General features: G+C 42.5%; 1 protein-coding gene across 1 annotated transcript in view; it reads left to right on the forward strand.

Annotated features, from left to right (window-relative positions):
* Positions 1-18,613, forward strand: part of WDR19 (WD repeat domain 19) — an 87,325-nt gene extending 68,712 nt beyond the window's left edge. The window contains exons 27-34 of the mRNA XM_017883743.1: positions 959-1,055; positions 2,935-3,059; positions 5,617-5,698; positions 7,490-7,640; positions 9,676-9,799; positions 10,778-10,854; positions 11,166-11,290; positions 18,297-18,613. Of these exons, the coding sequence (XP_017739232.1) occupies positions 959-1,055; positions 2,935-3,059; positions 5,617-5,698; positions 7,490-7,640; positions 9,676-9,799; positions 10,778-10,854; positions 11,166-11,277 (768 nt within the window). The 3' untranslated portion in view covers positions 11,278-11,290; positions 18,297-18,613. The remainder of the gene's footprint in view (positions 1-958; positions 1,056-2,934; positions 3,060-5,616; positions 5,699-7,489; positions 7,641-9,675; positions 9,800-10,777; positions 10,855-11,165; positions 11,291-18,296) is intronic.

The following is an 18,613-nucleotide window of genomic DNA, read 5'->3' on the forward strand; positions in this document are numbered from 1 at the left end:
CCACTGCACTCCAGCCTGGGTGACAGAGTGAGACTCCATCTCAAAAAGAAAAAGTAAGAAAGAAATCATTACAAGCATATTTTCAAAATATGTGACTCACTGTGGCTTCCTACAGAATGTCCATCTTCTCCCAGTCCTGGTGAGGAGAGACTCACATACCTTTGAAAATGCCCCAGACCTCCTTCTTCCCCTTTGCTTTACATTCAAGGACATTTGCTGGTGAAGAACTCAAGTCACTGACTGGAAGCAAGGGCAATAGCATGTCACCACTGGAGAGGACTGTAGTGGTCCCTGAGTCCATTTTCTGCATCTTACAGATAAAGCCACAGAGATCCAGAGCAGCTCAGTTAACTCATCAAAGGATACAGGCCCTTCAGCTGCTTCAGCCACCTCCCATGGTGTCCACTTACTCTAATAATCTGAAAACCAGCATCAGATCTCGCAGCTGTCTAGAGCTGGAATAGGAATGGAAAATGGCCAAAGGCCAAAGAAAATTTTATAGGTCAGAGAAAACTGATATGCATATAAAAATTATTGAAAGTTTGCAAAATTCACGTGTCATGTAAGAATATAGTTTGTTTCCAAGCACATGAGAAATATTCTGTGGAGTAGGGTCAGGAATACAGACTCAGATTCTGTGGTTCAAATCCTGGCTGACTCCCTCCTGTTGTTTCAGCTTCTCATCTGTGAAATCAGGATAACAATAGTGCCTTATTCTCAGGGTGGGTATGAGGTTTTAAATGCATTAGTATTTCTCAAGTACTTAGAATACCACCTGGCCATATTGAGCTCTGAATAAATGTTTAATAAATAAACTAATTCTTTATTCATTGAGTTTTTTAAAGCAGTATCAATTCTCAGTTACTGGCAGATGAATGTGATTCTAACTGAAATACAAAATTTAATCTCCCCTTAGCTAATGAAGAAACTAATGTTTCTATAATGGTTTATATGTCAGGATGCCAAGTACCTGTTCCGCTTGTACATGGCTCTGAAGCAATACCGAGAAGCTGCCCAGACTGCCATCATCATTGCCAGAGAAGAGCAGTCTGCAGGTGGGTCCGTGATACATACCTGTTACTCCCCAGACAGGCAGCAGAATCAAGCCCCAGCCCCTTTTCTGTGTAGGAAAGAGTAGCCCCTACATTTCTAACATAGGCTTGCTTTGAACCCAAAAGACTAAAGAGATGACCATTTCTAGGTTTCAGAGGGGTTAAACAATGTACTGTCCCAGGGGACTGTTTAAATGTAAGAGACTAAGACTGTCTCTTGTCAAGTGCTATTTCCTCTCCTCCCCCACAGCCTCAGAGTTTCTGCCTCATGAATGATGTCTCCTCTCACCCCTCCAGCCCACAACCCCCTTCCTACAGACTCATGACATTTTCTTCCATTCCCTGTGTTTGGCCTTAACAATATGAGACATTAGGCGATGGAGGGTAATGATGAGGTGCTGTTATGGACCTAGTTCTTTATAATATGCAGAGACTGTTGATAGACTCTTCAGGATGGTTCTGCTCACATGTGTTCTGTCAGTACTTATTGAGTGACAGAATTAGTCTGATATCTTCATTAATTTTTGTGAGTTGATCTTAAATCTTTATAAATGTGGACACAATTTTGGAAAATATGCAGTCAAATAAATCATTACTTTTTTGAGCTTACATTGATCTAACAACACCTTCTTCCTGTCAGATGCGTGCTAGGAGCTCAGGATACAGAGAGAACTGAGCCACAGTTCAGCCCTCAAGGTCATAATTTGATGGGAGAGACAGAAAGTAAATTCAGAGTTGTTGGACAGGGTGACAAGTGCCAGACTAGAAAGAGAAATAGGCTGAAAAGGCACAATTAAAATAAGAGCGACTGCTGGGTTACCCACAGCATCCTGAAGGTTGGGGTAGGGAGAGTTGGAGGATGGAGACGAGAGAAGGCAATGAAAGCTTTAGCTGAGTTTTAAAAGGATGGGGGAGCAGGAGACAGGGGGAGTGGGAGGTGCTAGAAGCCAAAGTGCTGGGATATGGGGAAATGGGGGTGTGGGGAAGTGCTGGGATGAGGAAAACTGCTGGCAAGGCTGAGCATTTACATGCCTGGAGAAGGAAGGGAGGGAAAATCAGGCCAGAAAGGAGCGCAGAGGCCAATCCTGAAGGGCACGAGTCCTCTGCTCAGGAATTTGCACTTACAGGCGTGAGTGGCGCCATTGGAGGGTTTTATGCAGGGGTGTGACCTTGAGATATCTGAGAGTGGATGAAGGCTTGAGGGTTTTCAAAGCATACTCTGACATCAGATGTGGGCCCAGAGCAATCCTGATGAGCACTACTGCAGAAGGAAATGGTGAGAAGCTTTCACAGTGGGCATGGGAAGGGAGGCTGGAATTGGGAGACTGAGAGACTCAGAACTCCATGGCCTGGTGGACTTTAGGGCCAGGGGGGTGCCCTGAGGAAGAGTAAGACATCAAGGAGGACACCACCATTTTTCACCAGAGGGACTGGCTAGGTGTTCATAACATCAATTAAAATAGGAAATCTGGCTGGGTGCATTGGCTCACGCCTGTAATCCTACCACTTTGGGAGGCTGAGGAGGGTGGATTTCTTGAGCCTAGGAGTTTGAGACCAGCCTGGGCAACATGGTGAAAACCTTGTCTCTACAAAAAACACAAAAATTAGCCAGGCATGGGAGGATCACTTAAGCTCGGGAGGCAGAGGTTGCAGTGAACAGAGATTGTGCCCCTGCACTCCAGCCTTGGTGACAGAGCGAGACCCTGTCTCTGATAGACAGACAGACAGACAGATAGGAAATCTGTTGAGTTGCTTTGAATAAGACATTATTAAGCGATTACTAATAACAAGATTAACAAAATCCACTTGTAAGATGGGGGTCCATAGAACGTCCTCAGATTTCACCCTTTGCAGTAATGTAGTTTTACCACCTTTTTTCAAGGCAACTACCGGAATGCACACGATGTTCTTTTCAGTATGTACGCAGAACTGAAATCCCAGAAGATCAGAATTCCCTCCGAGATGGCCACCAACCTCATGATTCTGCACAGCTATATACTAGTGAAGGTGAGGCCCATGGAGTGACTTGGGACATAACCTGCCAGGTGTTTGTCCCCCATTGAGATTTTCTCCAGGCATTCTCCATTGGATTAGAGCGATTGCCAGATCTCTGTATTGTTAAGTAACAAAACAAGATACAGAACACTTCTACAATACGCTGCCTTGTGTGGAATAAGACACGGGGCAGGAGGCACAGCACCAACTCCAGTGTGGGGACAGGGAGATGAGGGGGACCAGGCTTCCCCATGTGCATCTTCTTATAGTGTGGTGTGTTGTTTTGTTTTGTTTTTGAGATGGAGTCTTGCTCTGTCACCCAGGCAGTGGCACGGTCTCGGCTCACTGCAACCTCTGCCTCCCAGGTTCAAGCAATTCTCCTGCCTCAGCCTCCCGAGTAGCTGGGATTACAGGCACACACCACCACACCCAGCTAATTTTTTTGTATTTTTAGTAGAGATGGGGTTTCACCATGTTGGCCAAGCTGGTTTCAAACTCCTGACCTCCCAAAGTGCTGGGATTACAGATGTGAACCACCATGCCCAGCTTTCTTATATTGTTTTGATTTTGAAACATATAAATGTATTACCTGTGCCAGAAAATAGATTTACTTAAAACATCTTTGTTTATCCAAAACTTGTTAATTTATTTATTCTGTTAGTGGATTTCATAAAATTCCACTGTTTTTTTAAATATTGTTTAGTCTTCATCCAAATATAAAAATAATACATATTCACTAAGGAAGTGTAAAGAACATCAAAATAATTTTTTAAAATTCATCCTTTAAGTCCACCGTCCAGATATAACAATTGTTAACACTGTGTTGTATATATTCTTTGTACTTCTATAAATGCATGTTTTTTACCAAATTGGGATTACGTTTAGTTGTGTATATTGTTTTGAAATCAATAATTATCAATACAAACAAAAATAGATCCTGCAAACTTCAAGTACTTGTATGTATGATTTACATAAATGAGGCTGGGCATGGTGGCTCACACATGTAATCCCAGTACTTTGGGAGGACGAGCGAGGAGAATCATTTAAGCCCAGGAGTTTGAGGCTGCACTGAGCTACAGTCACACCATGGAACTCCAGCCTGGGCAACAGAGCGAGACCTCAACTCTAGAAAAAGACACAATACAACTTACATAAATGTCACATATATTCATGTGTACATTTATATATATATATATATATATATATATATATCTGTAAAGATACAGGCAGATCCAACTGACATATTTTTTCAGATGTTCATTTATGTCACAGTACATCTTTCCATATTAATGCTAAATTGGTTCTCTGACCTGTTCACAAGAGCAGTCATGTTATGAATGATTTATATCCTAATTATTGTCTATATCAGCACTGGCCAGTAGAACTTTCTACAGTGATAGCACTATTCTATATCTGTACTTCTCAATATGGTAGCCACTAACCTGGCTATGGAGCACTTAAAATACAGCTAGTACAGCTGATAAACTACATTTTTAATTGTATATGATTTTAATTTTTAAATGTAAGTAGCCATACATGACTAATGACTACCACATGAGACTGTACAGGTCTATAATGCTGATTCTAAGGGAAATGCATCTGAAGTTATAACTTGCAACCTCCAAGAGTACTTTTCCCTTCAGAGAGTCAGGAGGACCCTTCTTCCATAAAGGAGGGGGTTGGAAGGAGGAGAGTCTTTCTCAGCTGCAGACATGAGTGGTGATATCAATGTCCTGGGAGCACAGAATCTGGCAAAATGGAGCCTTTAGGAGTGCAGTGGGGGAGGGGAAACACATTGGTGGAAGATGTGGGGCAAAAATAGGAATTTCTGTAAGAGGCCCTCCAGCAACAGAGCTTTCTAGCACCGTAAGCCACAGGGGTGCTTCTCTCGTCCTTTTCTTTTTCTCTGGCCCCAAGTGTTGGCATCATTTCACTCTCACCCTGCACATTCTCAACAAGTATCAGCAGCCCTGACGCCTTATCTGTCTGCTTCTCTCCTCCCCACTGCCCCACTTTTTGGCCTCCTTATCTCACCCTTGGATGACTGCAGTGGCTTCATGGCCTGGCCCCTGCTGACTCTCGAGGCTCACCCCATCCTAAATGCACCCCTCAATGTGTCACTGACCCTGCTGGTCCTTGCCTAGTCTCAGGTCTTCCGCCCATCATTGCCCTCTTAGCACAGACAGGGCCCCTTTCCTTTAGCAGATCATTCTCTTTCTTTCTGCCTGATTCCTGACTCACTCAGCTTTCAGGTCTTACCACAACTTGGTGAAGTTGGTCCCCCAAGAATGGCCAGTAAGAGATAGACTGGGGATTTGAACCCATATCAAGTGGTCTAGGGCAAAGTCAAAAGCAGAGCATAGAGTAGGTGAGGCAGGTGAGGCCATGGAGCCAGGCAGCAGCTGTTGAAGAGAAAAAAGGGAGGGATCTCCAGTGGCATCAGCCAGGAAAGTCTACAAGGATCCCACAGTGACCCTGGGCCATAATCAAGGAGTTATTTGGGGGAACAAAGCATGAATTGGGGATAACCAATGACTATGAGAAGAGTAAAATATGTCATTTGTTTCAGATTCATGTTAAAAATGGAGATCACATGAAAGGGGCTCGCATGCTTATTCGGGTGGCCAACAACATCAGCAAATTTCCATCACGTAAGTACCACTGACCACGCCGCATGCCCCATGCCCCACGCTGGCACGGCACCCCTTGTGCAGGCTCCCCAGGCCGCATGCCCCATGCCCCACGCTGGCACGGCACCCCTTGTGCAGGCTCCCCTCGTCAATAACTCGTTTAATTCTCACAGCAGCTCCATGAAGTGGCATGTCAGGGCCCCAAGACCACTCCCAGGTTTGATGATTCTTCACTGGGAGGATTTACAAGAGTCAACACATGATAGTACCAAAGCTGAGATTTACCACAGCAAAAGGATCTGAGGCAAAATGAGCAGAAGGATTTGCCCAAAGGCGAGCAGGTGCAGGCACGGACCTCCAAGAGTCCCTTTCCAGTGGAACACACAGGACGCAAGTTCAGTAACTCCTCCAAGACTGACTTGTACAACATGGCGAAACGTAGAGTGCCAAGAAGCTCATTAGAGACTCAGCAGCCAGGAGTTTTGTTGGGGTGTGGTCATGTAGGCACCCCCTGCCTGGCATGTACCCAGTTTTCCAGGCTCCCAGAGAGCAGGTGTTCAGCATAAACCACATTGTTTGTACAAAGATTTTAGGCACAGTGAGCCACTCATCAGTTCTGGAAATGGTGGGAACCGTCTCCAAATCTGTGTTCCAGATGCGAGCCAAGGGTTAGCTGTTCAAGCCTTTCCAAGGATGACAGTCTCAGGCCTGCACACACAAGTACTTTTCTGCACAAACTGGGACAAAAGAAAAGAAACAACATTTGCCCAGGATCACGTTGTCAGCTAATAATAGTCTGACTCTGTGTTCACAAGCACAGTAGGATGTTGCCTCTGAAAAGGCCCCGCTATTCTAAAAACCATGTCATGATAGCATTCTGAAATAATTAAATCCTGTCACATTGTGACAGGGATCAGCAAACTTTTTCTGTAAAGGGCCAGATGTAAAATATTTTAGACTTCGTGAGACATACAGTCTCTGTCACAGCTGCTCAACTCTGCCATCTTCTCATGAATAATACATAAACGAATGGGCATGACTGTGTTTCAGTAGAGCTTTATTTTTGGACACAAATGTTAACCACATACACTTTTAACATGTCACAAAAATATTTTCTTTTGATGTTTTTTCAACCACTTAAAATGTAAAATCATTCTTTGCTCATGGGCCATATAAAAAGTCAGAGGGCTAGATTTGGTCCATGGGTCATAATTGGCCAACCCATATTCTCTAAGTGTATTTTTGTCGTCGTCGTTACATGAAAGTCTACCATGCGGGCAAAGTGTTGGATAGGACAAGCACTCTCATGACTGCTGGAGGGAATGGAGATTGGTATGGCATTTCCAGAAAGCAGTTCGGCAATTTGTGGTAAGAGTATTTTTTAAAAGGTCCTGTTTTTGAGCCAGTAATTCTGGGTATCTGTCCTGAAGAAAGAATTTGATGCCTGCAGAGAGATTAGTGCCTAAAGTCATTAATCCCCCTAATGCTTTTATCAGTAGTCCTGTCAGATGCAAAAAAATATATCTAAGAGGTGTGAAAGGAAACTCATGGAAGTGTTGCCTCAAAGGATGCAGGTCCCAGCGTTACAAGGCAGACATGGTGTAATCAAAGGAAAAGCAATTGATGGGCAGTTAGCCTGACCCCATGGCTACGTACTTTCCTCATTAAACAGATCATATCTGGTTCTTTGCAGAAAAAGCAAAGTTCAGAGGCTATGACCCTGTTTTCCTACAGAACCAGGGTGGAGTCCCGCCTGTATCACTGAGGACAGGAGACACTGTGCCCTTACTGCTCTCCCATTTTCTCTTGCAGACATTGTACCAATCCTGACGTCAACTGTGATTGAGTGTCACAGGGCAGGCCTGAAGAACTCTGCTTTCAGCTTCGCAGCTATGTTGATGAGGCCTGAATACCGCAGCAAAATAGATGCCAAATACAAAAAGAAGATCGAGGGAATGGTCAGGTAGGCAGAGACAGCTATTTCTGCTATCTAATCACATTTCTCAAAGGTATTTCCCAAAATGTAGCTGCCAATGTGCAGGTTCGATAAGAAAACAGCGGGGAGCCAGGTGCAGTGGCTCACGCCTATAATCCCAACACTTTGGGAGGCTGAGGTGGACAAGTCACTTGAGGTCAGGAGTTCAAGACCAGCCTGGCCGATATGATGAAACCCCATCTCTACTAAAAATACAAAAATTGGCTGGGCCTGGTAGCGCACACCTGTAGTCCCAGCTACTCAGGAGGCTGGGGCAGGAGAATCGCTTGAACCTTGGAGGCGGAGTTTGCAGTGAGCCAAGATTGTGCCATTGCACTCCAGCCTGGGCAACAGAGTGAGACTCCATGTCAAAAAAAAAAAAAAAAAAAAGGCGGGCATAGCAATTAGGATTATATTCAGCCCCAAGCAGCAGAAAACCTAACAGCAGCTTGACCAAGTCAGTATTTATTTGACTCATACACAAGGCATCACAGTCCAGGGCTGGTGTCACTGTGCCTTGATGCCACCAGACCCAGATCCTCCTATCTTCCAGCTTTGCCATCCATAGCATAGAGGTTTCCATGTGGCAAGACATCTGCCACACCCGCAGACACCATGTCTTCATTCCAGGCAGGAAGAAGTAGGGAAATGAGAAGTCAAAGGGATCTTCTCCTTTTTGCTCAGGAAGGCACCATCCTCAGGACCTTCAGTTTTCACCTCCGTGGCCAGTACTCTGCCTCACAGCACTTAAGGCTGCTAAGTGGAAACAAAGTTCTGCTGGCAAGGAGATGGAGAGAAGCAGCGAACTACGTCTGCCAAAGAGGGATAGAAAATCGTGGGCATTCTCTGTGGGAACTTCCTACTCACAGGGCCCACTGCCAGCAGAGACCCCATTTCCAAATCCTATGCAGCCCCAAAAGCCCTTAGGCATGTCCTCGCTTCAGAAAGCGTCAGTAGCCTGCTTTTTCTAAAGGAAAACTAGGAAAAAGTAGCCCTTGCATTTGGAAAAGAAAAAAGTCATTGCAGTCATGGAGTAATTCTAAACAACCACTTATTCAGAGGAGTGATGACATTTGGGGTTCCTGTTCATTACATTATGATGAGACCCAGGTCCCTGAGTCTTGACCCAGACCTTAGCCCAGGGAGAAGACTAGGATTGGTAATGACAAATGGAAGCAAATGACACTTCACTGGTAGCTGGACTTGGGAGCCACCCTCATGGCAGAGAGCTCTAAGGTGGATAGGAGTACGTGGAATACTCCTTTTTTTAAGCCTAAGTAGCTTCAGACCAAATCACTCTGACCCAAAATACCTGCTAGCATGGAGAATGGGGTGGGGAGAAGGTAACTAGAAAATGCAAGATCATATTTACCCCCGCAGCATAGAATCACACTAGCTGAGGCTCTGGCTGGGAGGAGATGCTAGTCATTCTCGCCCCATGCACAAATGGTTTATAGCTATGTGGTCCAGTATGGTATCTGCTAGCCATATGTGGCTATTTAAATTTAATTAAAATGGAATAAAAGTTAAAACTTAGTTCTTCACACTACCCGTATTTCAAGTGTTCAAATGTGGCTCATGGCTACCATATTAGACAGCACAGAATCCGAACATTTCCATTGTCACAGACAGTTCTATTGGACAGTGCTGGTATAGCTTTTACCACTTCTGTTACACAAAAGAGAGAGACAGAGGATAAATACCAAGCTCACCACTCCAGTAGCACAGGAAGAGAGAAGACCACAAGACCTACCCGTGCTTTCTGCCGTTGAATGTGCTATGAACTCCGGTTCCCAAAGGTGGCCCATGTAACACCCTAGAACCTAACCAATCCTAAGTAGTCTTCCTCCTCCCTGGAGTGGATCAAGGGCTAGTGTGAGCTTGTAAGTATCTCTCTAAGCCCAGAGTCTGACTATGAAGTAGGTGTGTCACGTGCCCCTGGTTTTCCAAATATGCTTTCTCTTTGCCCTCCCCGGTACATGAATAAAACGGTATTTTTAATTGACATGATTCTTCCTCACAGGAGACCCGATACATCTGAGATAGAAGAGGCCATGACTCCATGTCCATTCTGCAAATTTCTTCTCCCAGAGTGTGAACTCCTCTGTCCTGGATGTAAAAACAGTATCCCATATTGCATTGCAACAGTGAGTTCCTTTATAGTAATTTCCCTTTCTTTGCATATATATTTGTAACCCATTTGAATATGTCAATATTTTCTTCACTTTTAAAATAATCTTATCCCTCAAATTTCCTGCAACATCTGGCATTTTATTTCGTGGTCAATACAGTTAAAGGTGATATTCAAAGCAAATAATAATAGTGGAGGCACTATCACTGCAGGGCTGAATAGCGCAGACTCGGGGATCAGACTGTCCCAGGCTCAATCCTCTGCAGCAACACCAACCACAGACTGATGAGCTAACATGTGAAGCCTTGGTGGCATCCTGGCAGGCTGCAGCACTTAATAAGCAGTAGTTTTCATTATTATAATATTGAGATCTAGTGTCAGAGAACTTTAACATATCAGTTTATTTGTAATTCACTGAACTAATTTAAGCTTTATTTTAAAGAAAACTAAATTCAGGTAATGATATCACAAAATTGAAGATTATTCTTCCTTTAAATAGGAATCTGATAAGCAAAAACCTACCTTTAGTCCTTTTAATGTCATCTGTTACCCACCTGTGTGAAATAGCAATGATTTTATAATTTAGAGGTCTGACTTATAACTGGAGTTCAATTATTATAATTGAATAACAGGCAGGGCGCAGTGGCTCACACCTGTAATCCTAACACTTTGGGAGGCCGAGGTGGGTGGATCACTTGAGGTCAAGAGTTCAAGACCAGCCTGGCCAACATGGTAAAACCCTGTCTCTACTAAAAACATGAAAATTAGCTGGGCATGGTGGCATGCTCCTGTAGTCCCAGCTGCATGGGAGTCTGAGGCAGAAGAATCGCTTGAATCCAGGAGGTGGAGGTTGCAGTGAGCTGAGATTGCACCACTGCACTCCAGCCTGGTCAACAAAGCAAGATTCTGTCTCAAAAAAAAAAAAAAAAAATTGAATAACAGTGGGAGTTTTTAAAACAAAGATGAATTTAACTCTTAAACATACCGTTTCCAGGGTCGACACATGTTGAAAGATGACTGGACAGTGTGTCCACATTGTGACTTCCCTGCTCTGTACTCCGAATTGAAGATGTAAGTGTGCATCATGTCACCGAGTCTCACAGATTTGTCCAGACACAGGCCTTTCATTCTACTTCTTTTGTTCTGAAGCATCCTTCTGTTTATTTGTGTTCCTAAGGATCTCTAAAGACTCAAATTGTCTTTGAGAATATTATCCTTAAAGAGGATCTTGCATGAGACTCAATAGTTCTGATTCTCAAATTGCATGGTGGACATGTATTAGGAGGTGTAGACAGAAAGTAGTTGTCTTTCTCATTAGAGTAACCCAAAGCTAAAGGAATGTTACATATTTAATTTACTCTGTCTTTCCCTCCCCTAATCAGCATGCTAAACACTGAAAGCACATGTCCTATGTGTTCAGAAAGATTAAACGCTGCTCAACTGAAAAAGATTTCAGACTGTACCCAGTACCTGCGAACGGAGGAGGAACTGTGAGCGGCATGTGCAGGTGAGTGGCAGAGCACCCATGTGCCTTCTGGGCGCAAGGGTCCACAGCGTGCATGCAGCTTTTTTTTTTTTTGAGACGGAGTCTCACTCTGTCACCCAGGCTGGAGTGTAGTGGCCAGATCTCGGCTCACTGCAAGCTCCGCCTCCCGGGTTTATGCCATTCTCCTGCCTCAGCCTCCCAAGTAACTGGGACTATAGGCACCCGCCACCTCGCCCGGCTAGTTTTTTAATATTTTTTAGTAGAGATGGGGTTTCACCATGTTAGCCCGGATGGTCTCAATCTCCTGACCTTGTGATCCACCTGTCTCGGCCTCCCAAAGTGCTGGGATTACAGGCTTGAGCCACCACGCCTGGTCGCATGCAGCTTTTTACTGTGTATCGGTATCAACTCCTTTTAGTGCATCATGGAACTTGCCAGATTTGAACAATCTGACAACCACCTTTTGATGTGTTTTTTTTTAATGCTAAAACGCAAGCATTATTGTCTCCATACAAAGGTTATTTGGCCAAGCAGCATCATTCCGACTAGACCAGATTTTTTCAAATCTCACAGGGCTCTTTTTAATCGCGCCATTAAAACTAGAGTCAGCTAATAAAAGGTTTTGTTTTGTTTTGTTTTGTTTTGTTTTTTAGGGTCTGTGATATAATTCAGGAGAATATATTGTAAAATGTTGGCTTCCAGAGATTTGGAAATAATCTCCATTTCTTTTCTTTCCAAGTCCCATTTTGTCACATGGAAGCTGCACATATTCCTTCTACTTCATTCCATTGGAAGCACTTACTCGTGGCCACACATACTGCAGAGGAAGACAGGGAAATGTAGTCTTTAATTGAGAAGCCAAAAGCCCTGCCAAAACTCAGGATATTCTTTTACCAAAGGGAGAAGTGAAAGTAATTCACCTCTGACACGGCATCTCACACTTAGCCTGGTTAAACAGGAGTCGAGATTCACCCCACAACCTCTCTGTTTTCCCTTCCTCAGGAAGCGGCAGCTCCATCCAACCAGTTGGACAGGACAGAAACCCTACATGTTATCTAGATTCCTCCCACCCTTAGCCCCCATGAGCAAGGGCTTTCAGGCTATCTCCAGTATATCTGGTTCATGGTTCTCTTGGCTTTTGATTGCACCTGCAGAAACAAAGAGCCTCCAAGGCTGCCCATGAACAGGCCCAACCTTCTCCTCCTGCCTCAGGTCTGATTACTCACCATGTTGCAGCCCCACCGGCCTTCTTGCCCTTACCTGACCACTCCAAAATGTTTTCCACAGCAATTGCACCCTCTTACATTCCCACCAGCTGCACAAAAGCATTCGGCTCTCCACTCCACATCCCTGCCAACAGCTGTTGTCTGCCTTTTTTTTTTTTTAGACAGAATCTTGCTCTGTTGCCTAGGCTAGAGTGCAGTGGCATGATCTCGGCTCACTGCAACCTCCGCCTCCCAGATTCTGGTGATGCTCATGCCTTAGCCCCTGAGTAGCTCGGACTACGGGCATGTGCCACCACGCTCGGCTAACTTTTATATTTTTAGTAGAGACGGGTGGGTTTCACCATGTTGGCCAGGCTGGTCTCGAACTCCTGACTTCATGTGATTTGCCAGCCTCAACCTCCCAAAGTGCTGGGATTACAGGCATGAGCCACTGCACCCAGCTGGGTGTTTGTCTTTTTATTGTTCAGTTCTAAGAGTTCTTTATCTGTTCTAGATATAAGTTCTGTATCATATATGATTTGGAAGTATTTTCTTGTGGGGTTTTTTTTCCCCTTTCTTGATCCTTTTTGTTTTTTAATAGAGGCAGGGTCTTGCCACATTGCGCAGGTTGGTCTCGAACTCCTGGGCTCAAACAATCCTACCTCGGCCTCCCAAAGTGCTGGGACTACAGGCATGAGCCACCATGCTCGACCCTGATAGCATTGTTTCATGCACAAGTATTTTATTTTGATGAAGTCCAATTTATCTGTTTGGTTCCCCCTGCCCTTTGGTTGCTTATGCTTTTGGTATTGTATCAAAAACCATTGCCAGGCTGGGCACAGTGGCTCATGCTTATAATCCCAATGCTTTGGGAGGCCAGAGTGGTAGGATCACTTGAGCTCAGAAGTTCGAGACCAGCCTGGGCAACACAGTGAGACAGTGTCCCTACAAAAATAAAATAAAATAATTAGCCAGGTATGGTGGCATACACCTGTAGTCCCCGTTGCTTGGGAGGCTGAGGCAGGAGATCACTTGAGCCCAGGAGGCTGAGGCTGAAGTGAGCTATGATCAAGCCACTGTACTCCAGCCTGGGCAACAGATTGAGCGAGCCCCTTTGTCTCAAAAAACTAACCAGCCAATCAACTATTGTGTAAACTGGACACAGTGGCATGCACCTGTTATCCCAGATACTCAGGAGGCTGAGTCAGGATTGCTTGAGTCCAGGAGTTCAAGACCAGCCTAGGCAACATAGCAAGACCCCATCTCCAAAGTCATGAAGATTTGTACCTGTTTCCTTCTAGAAGTTTTGTAGTTATTACTCTTACATTTAGGTCTTTGATCCACTTAGTTTTTGTGTCTGGTGTGAGATAGGGATCCAGCTTCCTTCTTTTGCATGTAGATATCCAGCTGACCTGGCAGAATTTGCCGAAAAGACAAATTTTCCTCATTGACACTGGATTATTGTCTATTTGAGTTCTAAGTTTTTTATGTATGTATTCTTTGTCACATATATTTTGCAAATATCACACGCTGTGGCTTCCCATTTGTTTTTCTGAATGGTGTCTTTTGATGAGCAGGTTTTGATTTTGATGAATTATAATTCATTAATTTTTAAATTTGAAATTTTATGGTTGCCTTCTTTGTCCTAAATATATATGTGTGTGTTTATATATATATATTGCCTACTAACAAGTCAGAAACATTTTCCTGTTTTCTTCTAGAAGCTCTAGATCTGCAATTTATCTTGAAATAATTTTTGTTTCCAGTGTGAGGAAGGGTTGGATTTTCTTCCCCTCAAATAGATATAAAATGTGGGCCTATTTCTGGACCCTCTCTTCTTTGGCATTGACGTGCTTCTCCCTTATTTTAATACTACACTATTTTGATTACTGTGGCTTTATAGAATCTCTTAAAGTCAGGTATTGTGGATCCTCCAATTTGTCATTTTTTTTTTTTAAGATTGTTTTGGCTGTTATTCTATCTTTGTAGACAATTTTAAAATCAGTTTCTCAAATTCTGTTTAAGAAACCTGCTCAAATTATGATTGGGACTTGTATTAATTTTGTTGCTATGTAACAAATTATCACAAATTTAGCATCTTAAAACAACACACATTTATTATCTCACAATTTCTATGGTTATGGGTCAGTAGTCTAGGTATGGCTTAGCTGAGTCTTCTCTTCAGGGTCTCACAAGGCTATAATCATAGTGTTGGTTGGAGCTTCGATCTTATCTGAAGTCTTTTTCTAGTCTGTTGGGTTTTGTTTTCTTTGGGGATGGTGGGGGAAGATTCTGATCTTTATGGTCAGAGGACTGAAGCCCTTAGCTCCTACAGGCAGTTTCCTGACATGTGACCCTCCCCACAACATGAAACTGCTTCAAGTCCAGTGTAAGATCATCTCTCATATTTACAATCTCTCCCTTCAAGGAAAGTCTGGACCCTATTATAAAGGGTTCACCTGATTAGTGAAGCCCATGACAAACTCTCTTTTGATAATTCAGAGTCCATTGATTGGGACCTTAACTACATCTGCAAAATTCCTTCATCTCTATCATATAATTAAACCTAATATGGTTATTATCACATCATATCACAAGCCCTGCCCACACTCAAGAGGAAGGTATTACACAGGATAAGTATCACTGGGTATGGGAAATTTAGGGACCATCCTAGAATTCTGCCTATTACAACAGTTACATTGATTCTGTAGATCATTTTGAGAACTGACATCTTTAACAACAGTCTGCCAGTCTATGAATATGGTATATCTCTACATTTATTTAGATCTTTTTCAATTACTCATCACTATTTTGCAGGGTTTTTTGTTTGTTTTTGAGATGGAGTTTCAACTCTTGTCACCCAGGCCAGAGTACAATGGTGCAATCTCGGCTCACTGCAACCTCTGCCTTCCAGGTTCAAGCCATTCTCCTGCCTCAGCCCCTCGAGTAGCTAGGATTACAGGCGCCCACCACCATGTCCAGCTAATTTTTGTATTTTTAGTAGAGACGCGGTTTCACCACGTTGGCCAGGCTGGTCTGGGACTCCTGACTTAAGGTGATCCACCTGCCTCAGCCTCCCAAAGTGCTGGGATTACAGGTGTGAGCCACCGTGCCCGGTCTATTTTGCAGTTTTGAATAAAGAAGTCTTTCGTTAAATTTATTTCTAAATAATTTGGGGAGATTTTAATACTAAATGAAATTTATTTTTTTTCATTTCCTAATTGTTTACATAGGAAAGTGCAGTTAATTTTTATATATTGACCTTGCATCCTGTAACCTTTCTAAATTGACTTATGTCTAGTAGTTGTACTGTAGAATCCTTCAGATTTTCTGTGTAGTCATTTACAAATAAACAAAAAATGTACTCATCTTTCCAATCTTTATAACTAACTTTTATTTTTCTTCTTATATGCACTGGCTAGGACCTCCTCTACAATGTTGTATAATAGTACAGTCAACATCCTTGTCTTGTTCTCAGTGTTGGAGGAAGGCATTTAGTATTTCACTATCGTGATGTAAGGTTTTTCAGAGTCTCCTAACAAATTGTGGAAGTTTCTTTCTAGTTTACTAGGTGACAGATTTTGTCAAATGCTTTTTTTCTATCAATTGAGATGATATGGCTTTTCCCCTTTAATCCATTTATATGGTAAGTTATATTGATTTTCAAGTGTGAAAGCCAACTTTTATTCTGGATATAAACTCACTTGATCATAATGTATTATCCTAATGCTGGATTATTTTGCTAATATATTGAGAATATTGTGTCAGTGTTCATGAGGGATACTGGTTTGCAGTTTTCCTCTGTTGTGATTCTTTTTTTTCGAGTGTTATAAGGCTGAATTTAGGTCTACAATTTTGTTACTTGCTTTTTATTTGTCCTATCCACTTTTTGTTCAGTTCCTCTTGTCTTGCCTTCTATTTGACTAAATATTTTTTCGTATTTCATTTGATTCTTCTATTTTTTACCTATGTCTTTGCAAAATTTTGTACTTGATTAATATCCTATTATATATATATACACACACACACACAAATATACATATGTACACATTCTAAATCCTGATATAATGATATTTTTCTTTAGTTGTGTCTTTTTAAAGGAAATTATAAAGAAAAAAATACAATGTAGCTTTACATTTACCCACATTTATAATTTCCATGTTATTCTTGCCTGAATCCAAGTTTCCATATGGTATTATTTCCTTTCAGCCTGAAGTACTTCCTTTGACATTTCTTACATGTACAGGTTTGCTGGTGACTTCTTCTCTTTATTTTCCTTCATTTTTGAGGATATTTTAGCTTGATATGCAATTCTGAGGTTTTCTTAAAGCACTTTCACAATTGTCTCCAATATCAAACTTCATTGTTCCCTTGAGTTTACTGGTTTCTTTGTGGCTACATTCAAGGCATTCTTTATTTTTGGTTTCCAGAATTTTGACTATACTTGCCTGGATGTGGTTTTTAAATTTTTTTAACTTAGGATTTCCTAGAATTCTTGAATCTGTATATTTTTTCCTCAATTGGGACATTTTGAGCCATTATTTCTTCAAATACTTTCTCTATCCCTTTCTATCTTGTCATTCTGGAACTCCAGTAATATCTGTGACTACTTGATATCTAAAGTCACTAAAGTTCTTTCCTCTTTTTTCTCTGTTCATATTGGGTAGTTTTGATCTATATTCTAGCTCACTGACCTTCTTTTTTTTTTTTTTTTTTTTTTTTTTGAGACGGGGTCTCCCTCTGTTGCCTGGGCTGGGGTGCAGGGCCACAATAATCGTTCACTGCAGCCTCAAACTCCTGGGCTCAAATGACCTTCCTGCCTCAGCCTTCCAGGTAGCTAGGACTACAGGCACGTGCCACCTTTTTTTTTTTTTTTTTTAAAGAGATGGAGTCTCACTATGTTGCCCAGGCTGGTCTTGAACTCCTGGACTCAAGTGATCCTCTCACCTCAGCCTCCCAAAGTGTTGGGATTACAGGTGTGAGCGACCATTCCTGGCCTTCTAAAGACAAAAAAAAATTCAGATTTTGTCACAAGTTTCTAACTGTTATCTATGGGAAGATTAAACTGCAAGTGGAACTTTGTATTTTTAAAAAACAACCACAGAACCTCTCCACACACTATCACGGCATTAGATACTGCTTTACAGAAAACTTCAAGGAACCAGACCATGGTACATCATAGCTCCTTGCAGTATGTCTTCACTGAGTTATGACTGTGCACTGTCCTATAGCCAGGCACAGAGCCTGTGCTCCTAGTCCCAGCTACTCAGGAGGCTGAGGCGTGAGGATCACTTGAGCCCAGGAGTTCAGGGCTCTAGGAGACTATGTTCATGCCTATGAAGAGCCACAGTAATCCAGCCTGGGCAATGTAACAAGACCCCATCTCCTAGGAGAAAAAAAAAAAAAAGACACACACACACACACACACTGTCACTGTAAGCATCCTTATACAGTGAATACTGGTTGAAGCTGTTGTTCACTGGCTTTTAAACAAATATAACTTTAATTTCAGGAAAATTTTTCCTACAAATTAATTTCTGAGCACTTTGCATTCGTTCTTCCCAGTGAGGTGGCTGTTATCAGCATCCTTACTTCATTACAAAGGCTCAAGAGCTTGCCCACACAATTTGAGTCAGTTGGCAAGGCTAGTACCAAAACTTGATGCAGATTACAGACTAGAGATTTCCAACTTGAATGTTTCCTGTTCCACATTCTAGAAATGGGCAAAAAAAAATTCTTTTTAATATGTTTGGCTTTATTACTAAATGCTAGCCATTATTTGAAACACTTCTAGAGGCATGTGTTCTGTTTGTCCTTTCTAGATACAATGCTCCTGAGAAGACAGCATTTTCCACAGGAAGCTGTTTCCTCCCCTGGTGGATTTAAGAGACAGTCCTTTCTGGATACAGGGAAATGAACCAACAGTGACCTCTCCAGGTCGGCACTCCCCACTTCCGTACAGTGGCAAAACGATGACGTGTAACCTTGCTGTTTATTGTACTTTGTATATTTCCTCTTCAAAGTCTCACACACTCTATCCTCTGCACACTTAATAGTAACCTATGACATAATTGTAAATATTCAGCTTTTTGATAACTTTTGTATTTTGAAATACTTTAAAATAAAATTGTTGACTAGA

The sequence above is a fragment of the Rhinopithecus bieti genome, unplaced genomic scaffold (assembly GCF_001698545.2).
Source record: "Rhinopithecus bieti isolate Rb0 unplaced genomic scaffold, ASM169854v2 scaffold_13349, whole genome shotgun sequence".
NCBI classification, from domain to species: Eukaryota; Metazoa; Chordata; class Mammalia; order Primates; family Cercopithecidae; genus Rhinopithecus; species Rhinopithecus bieti.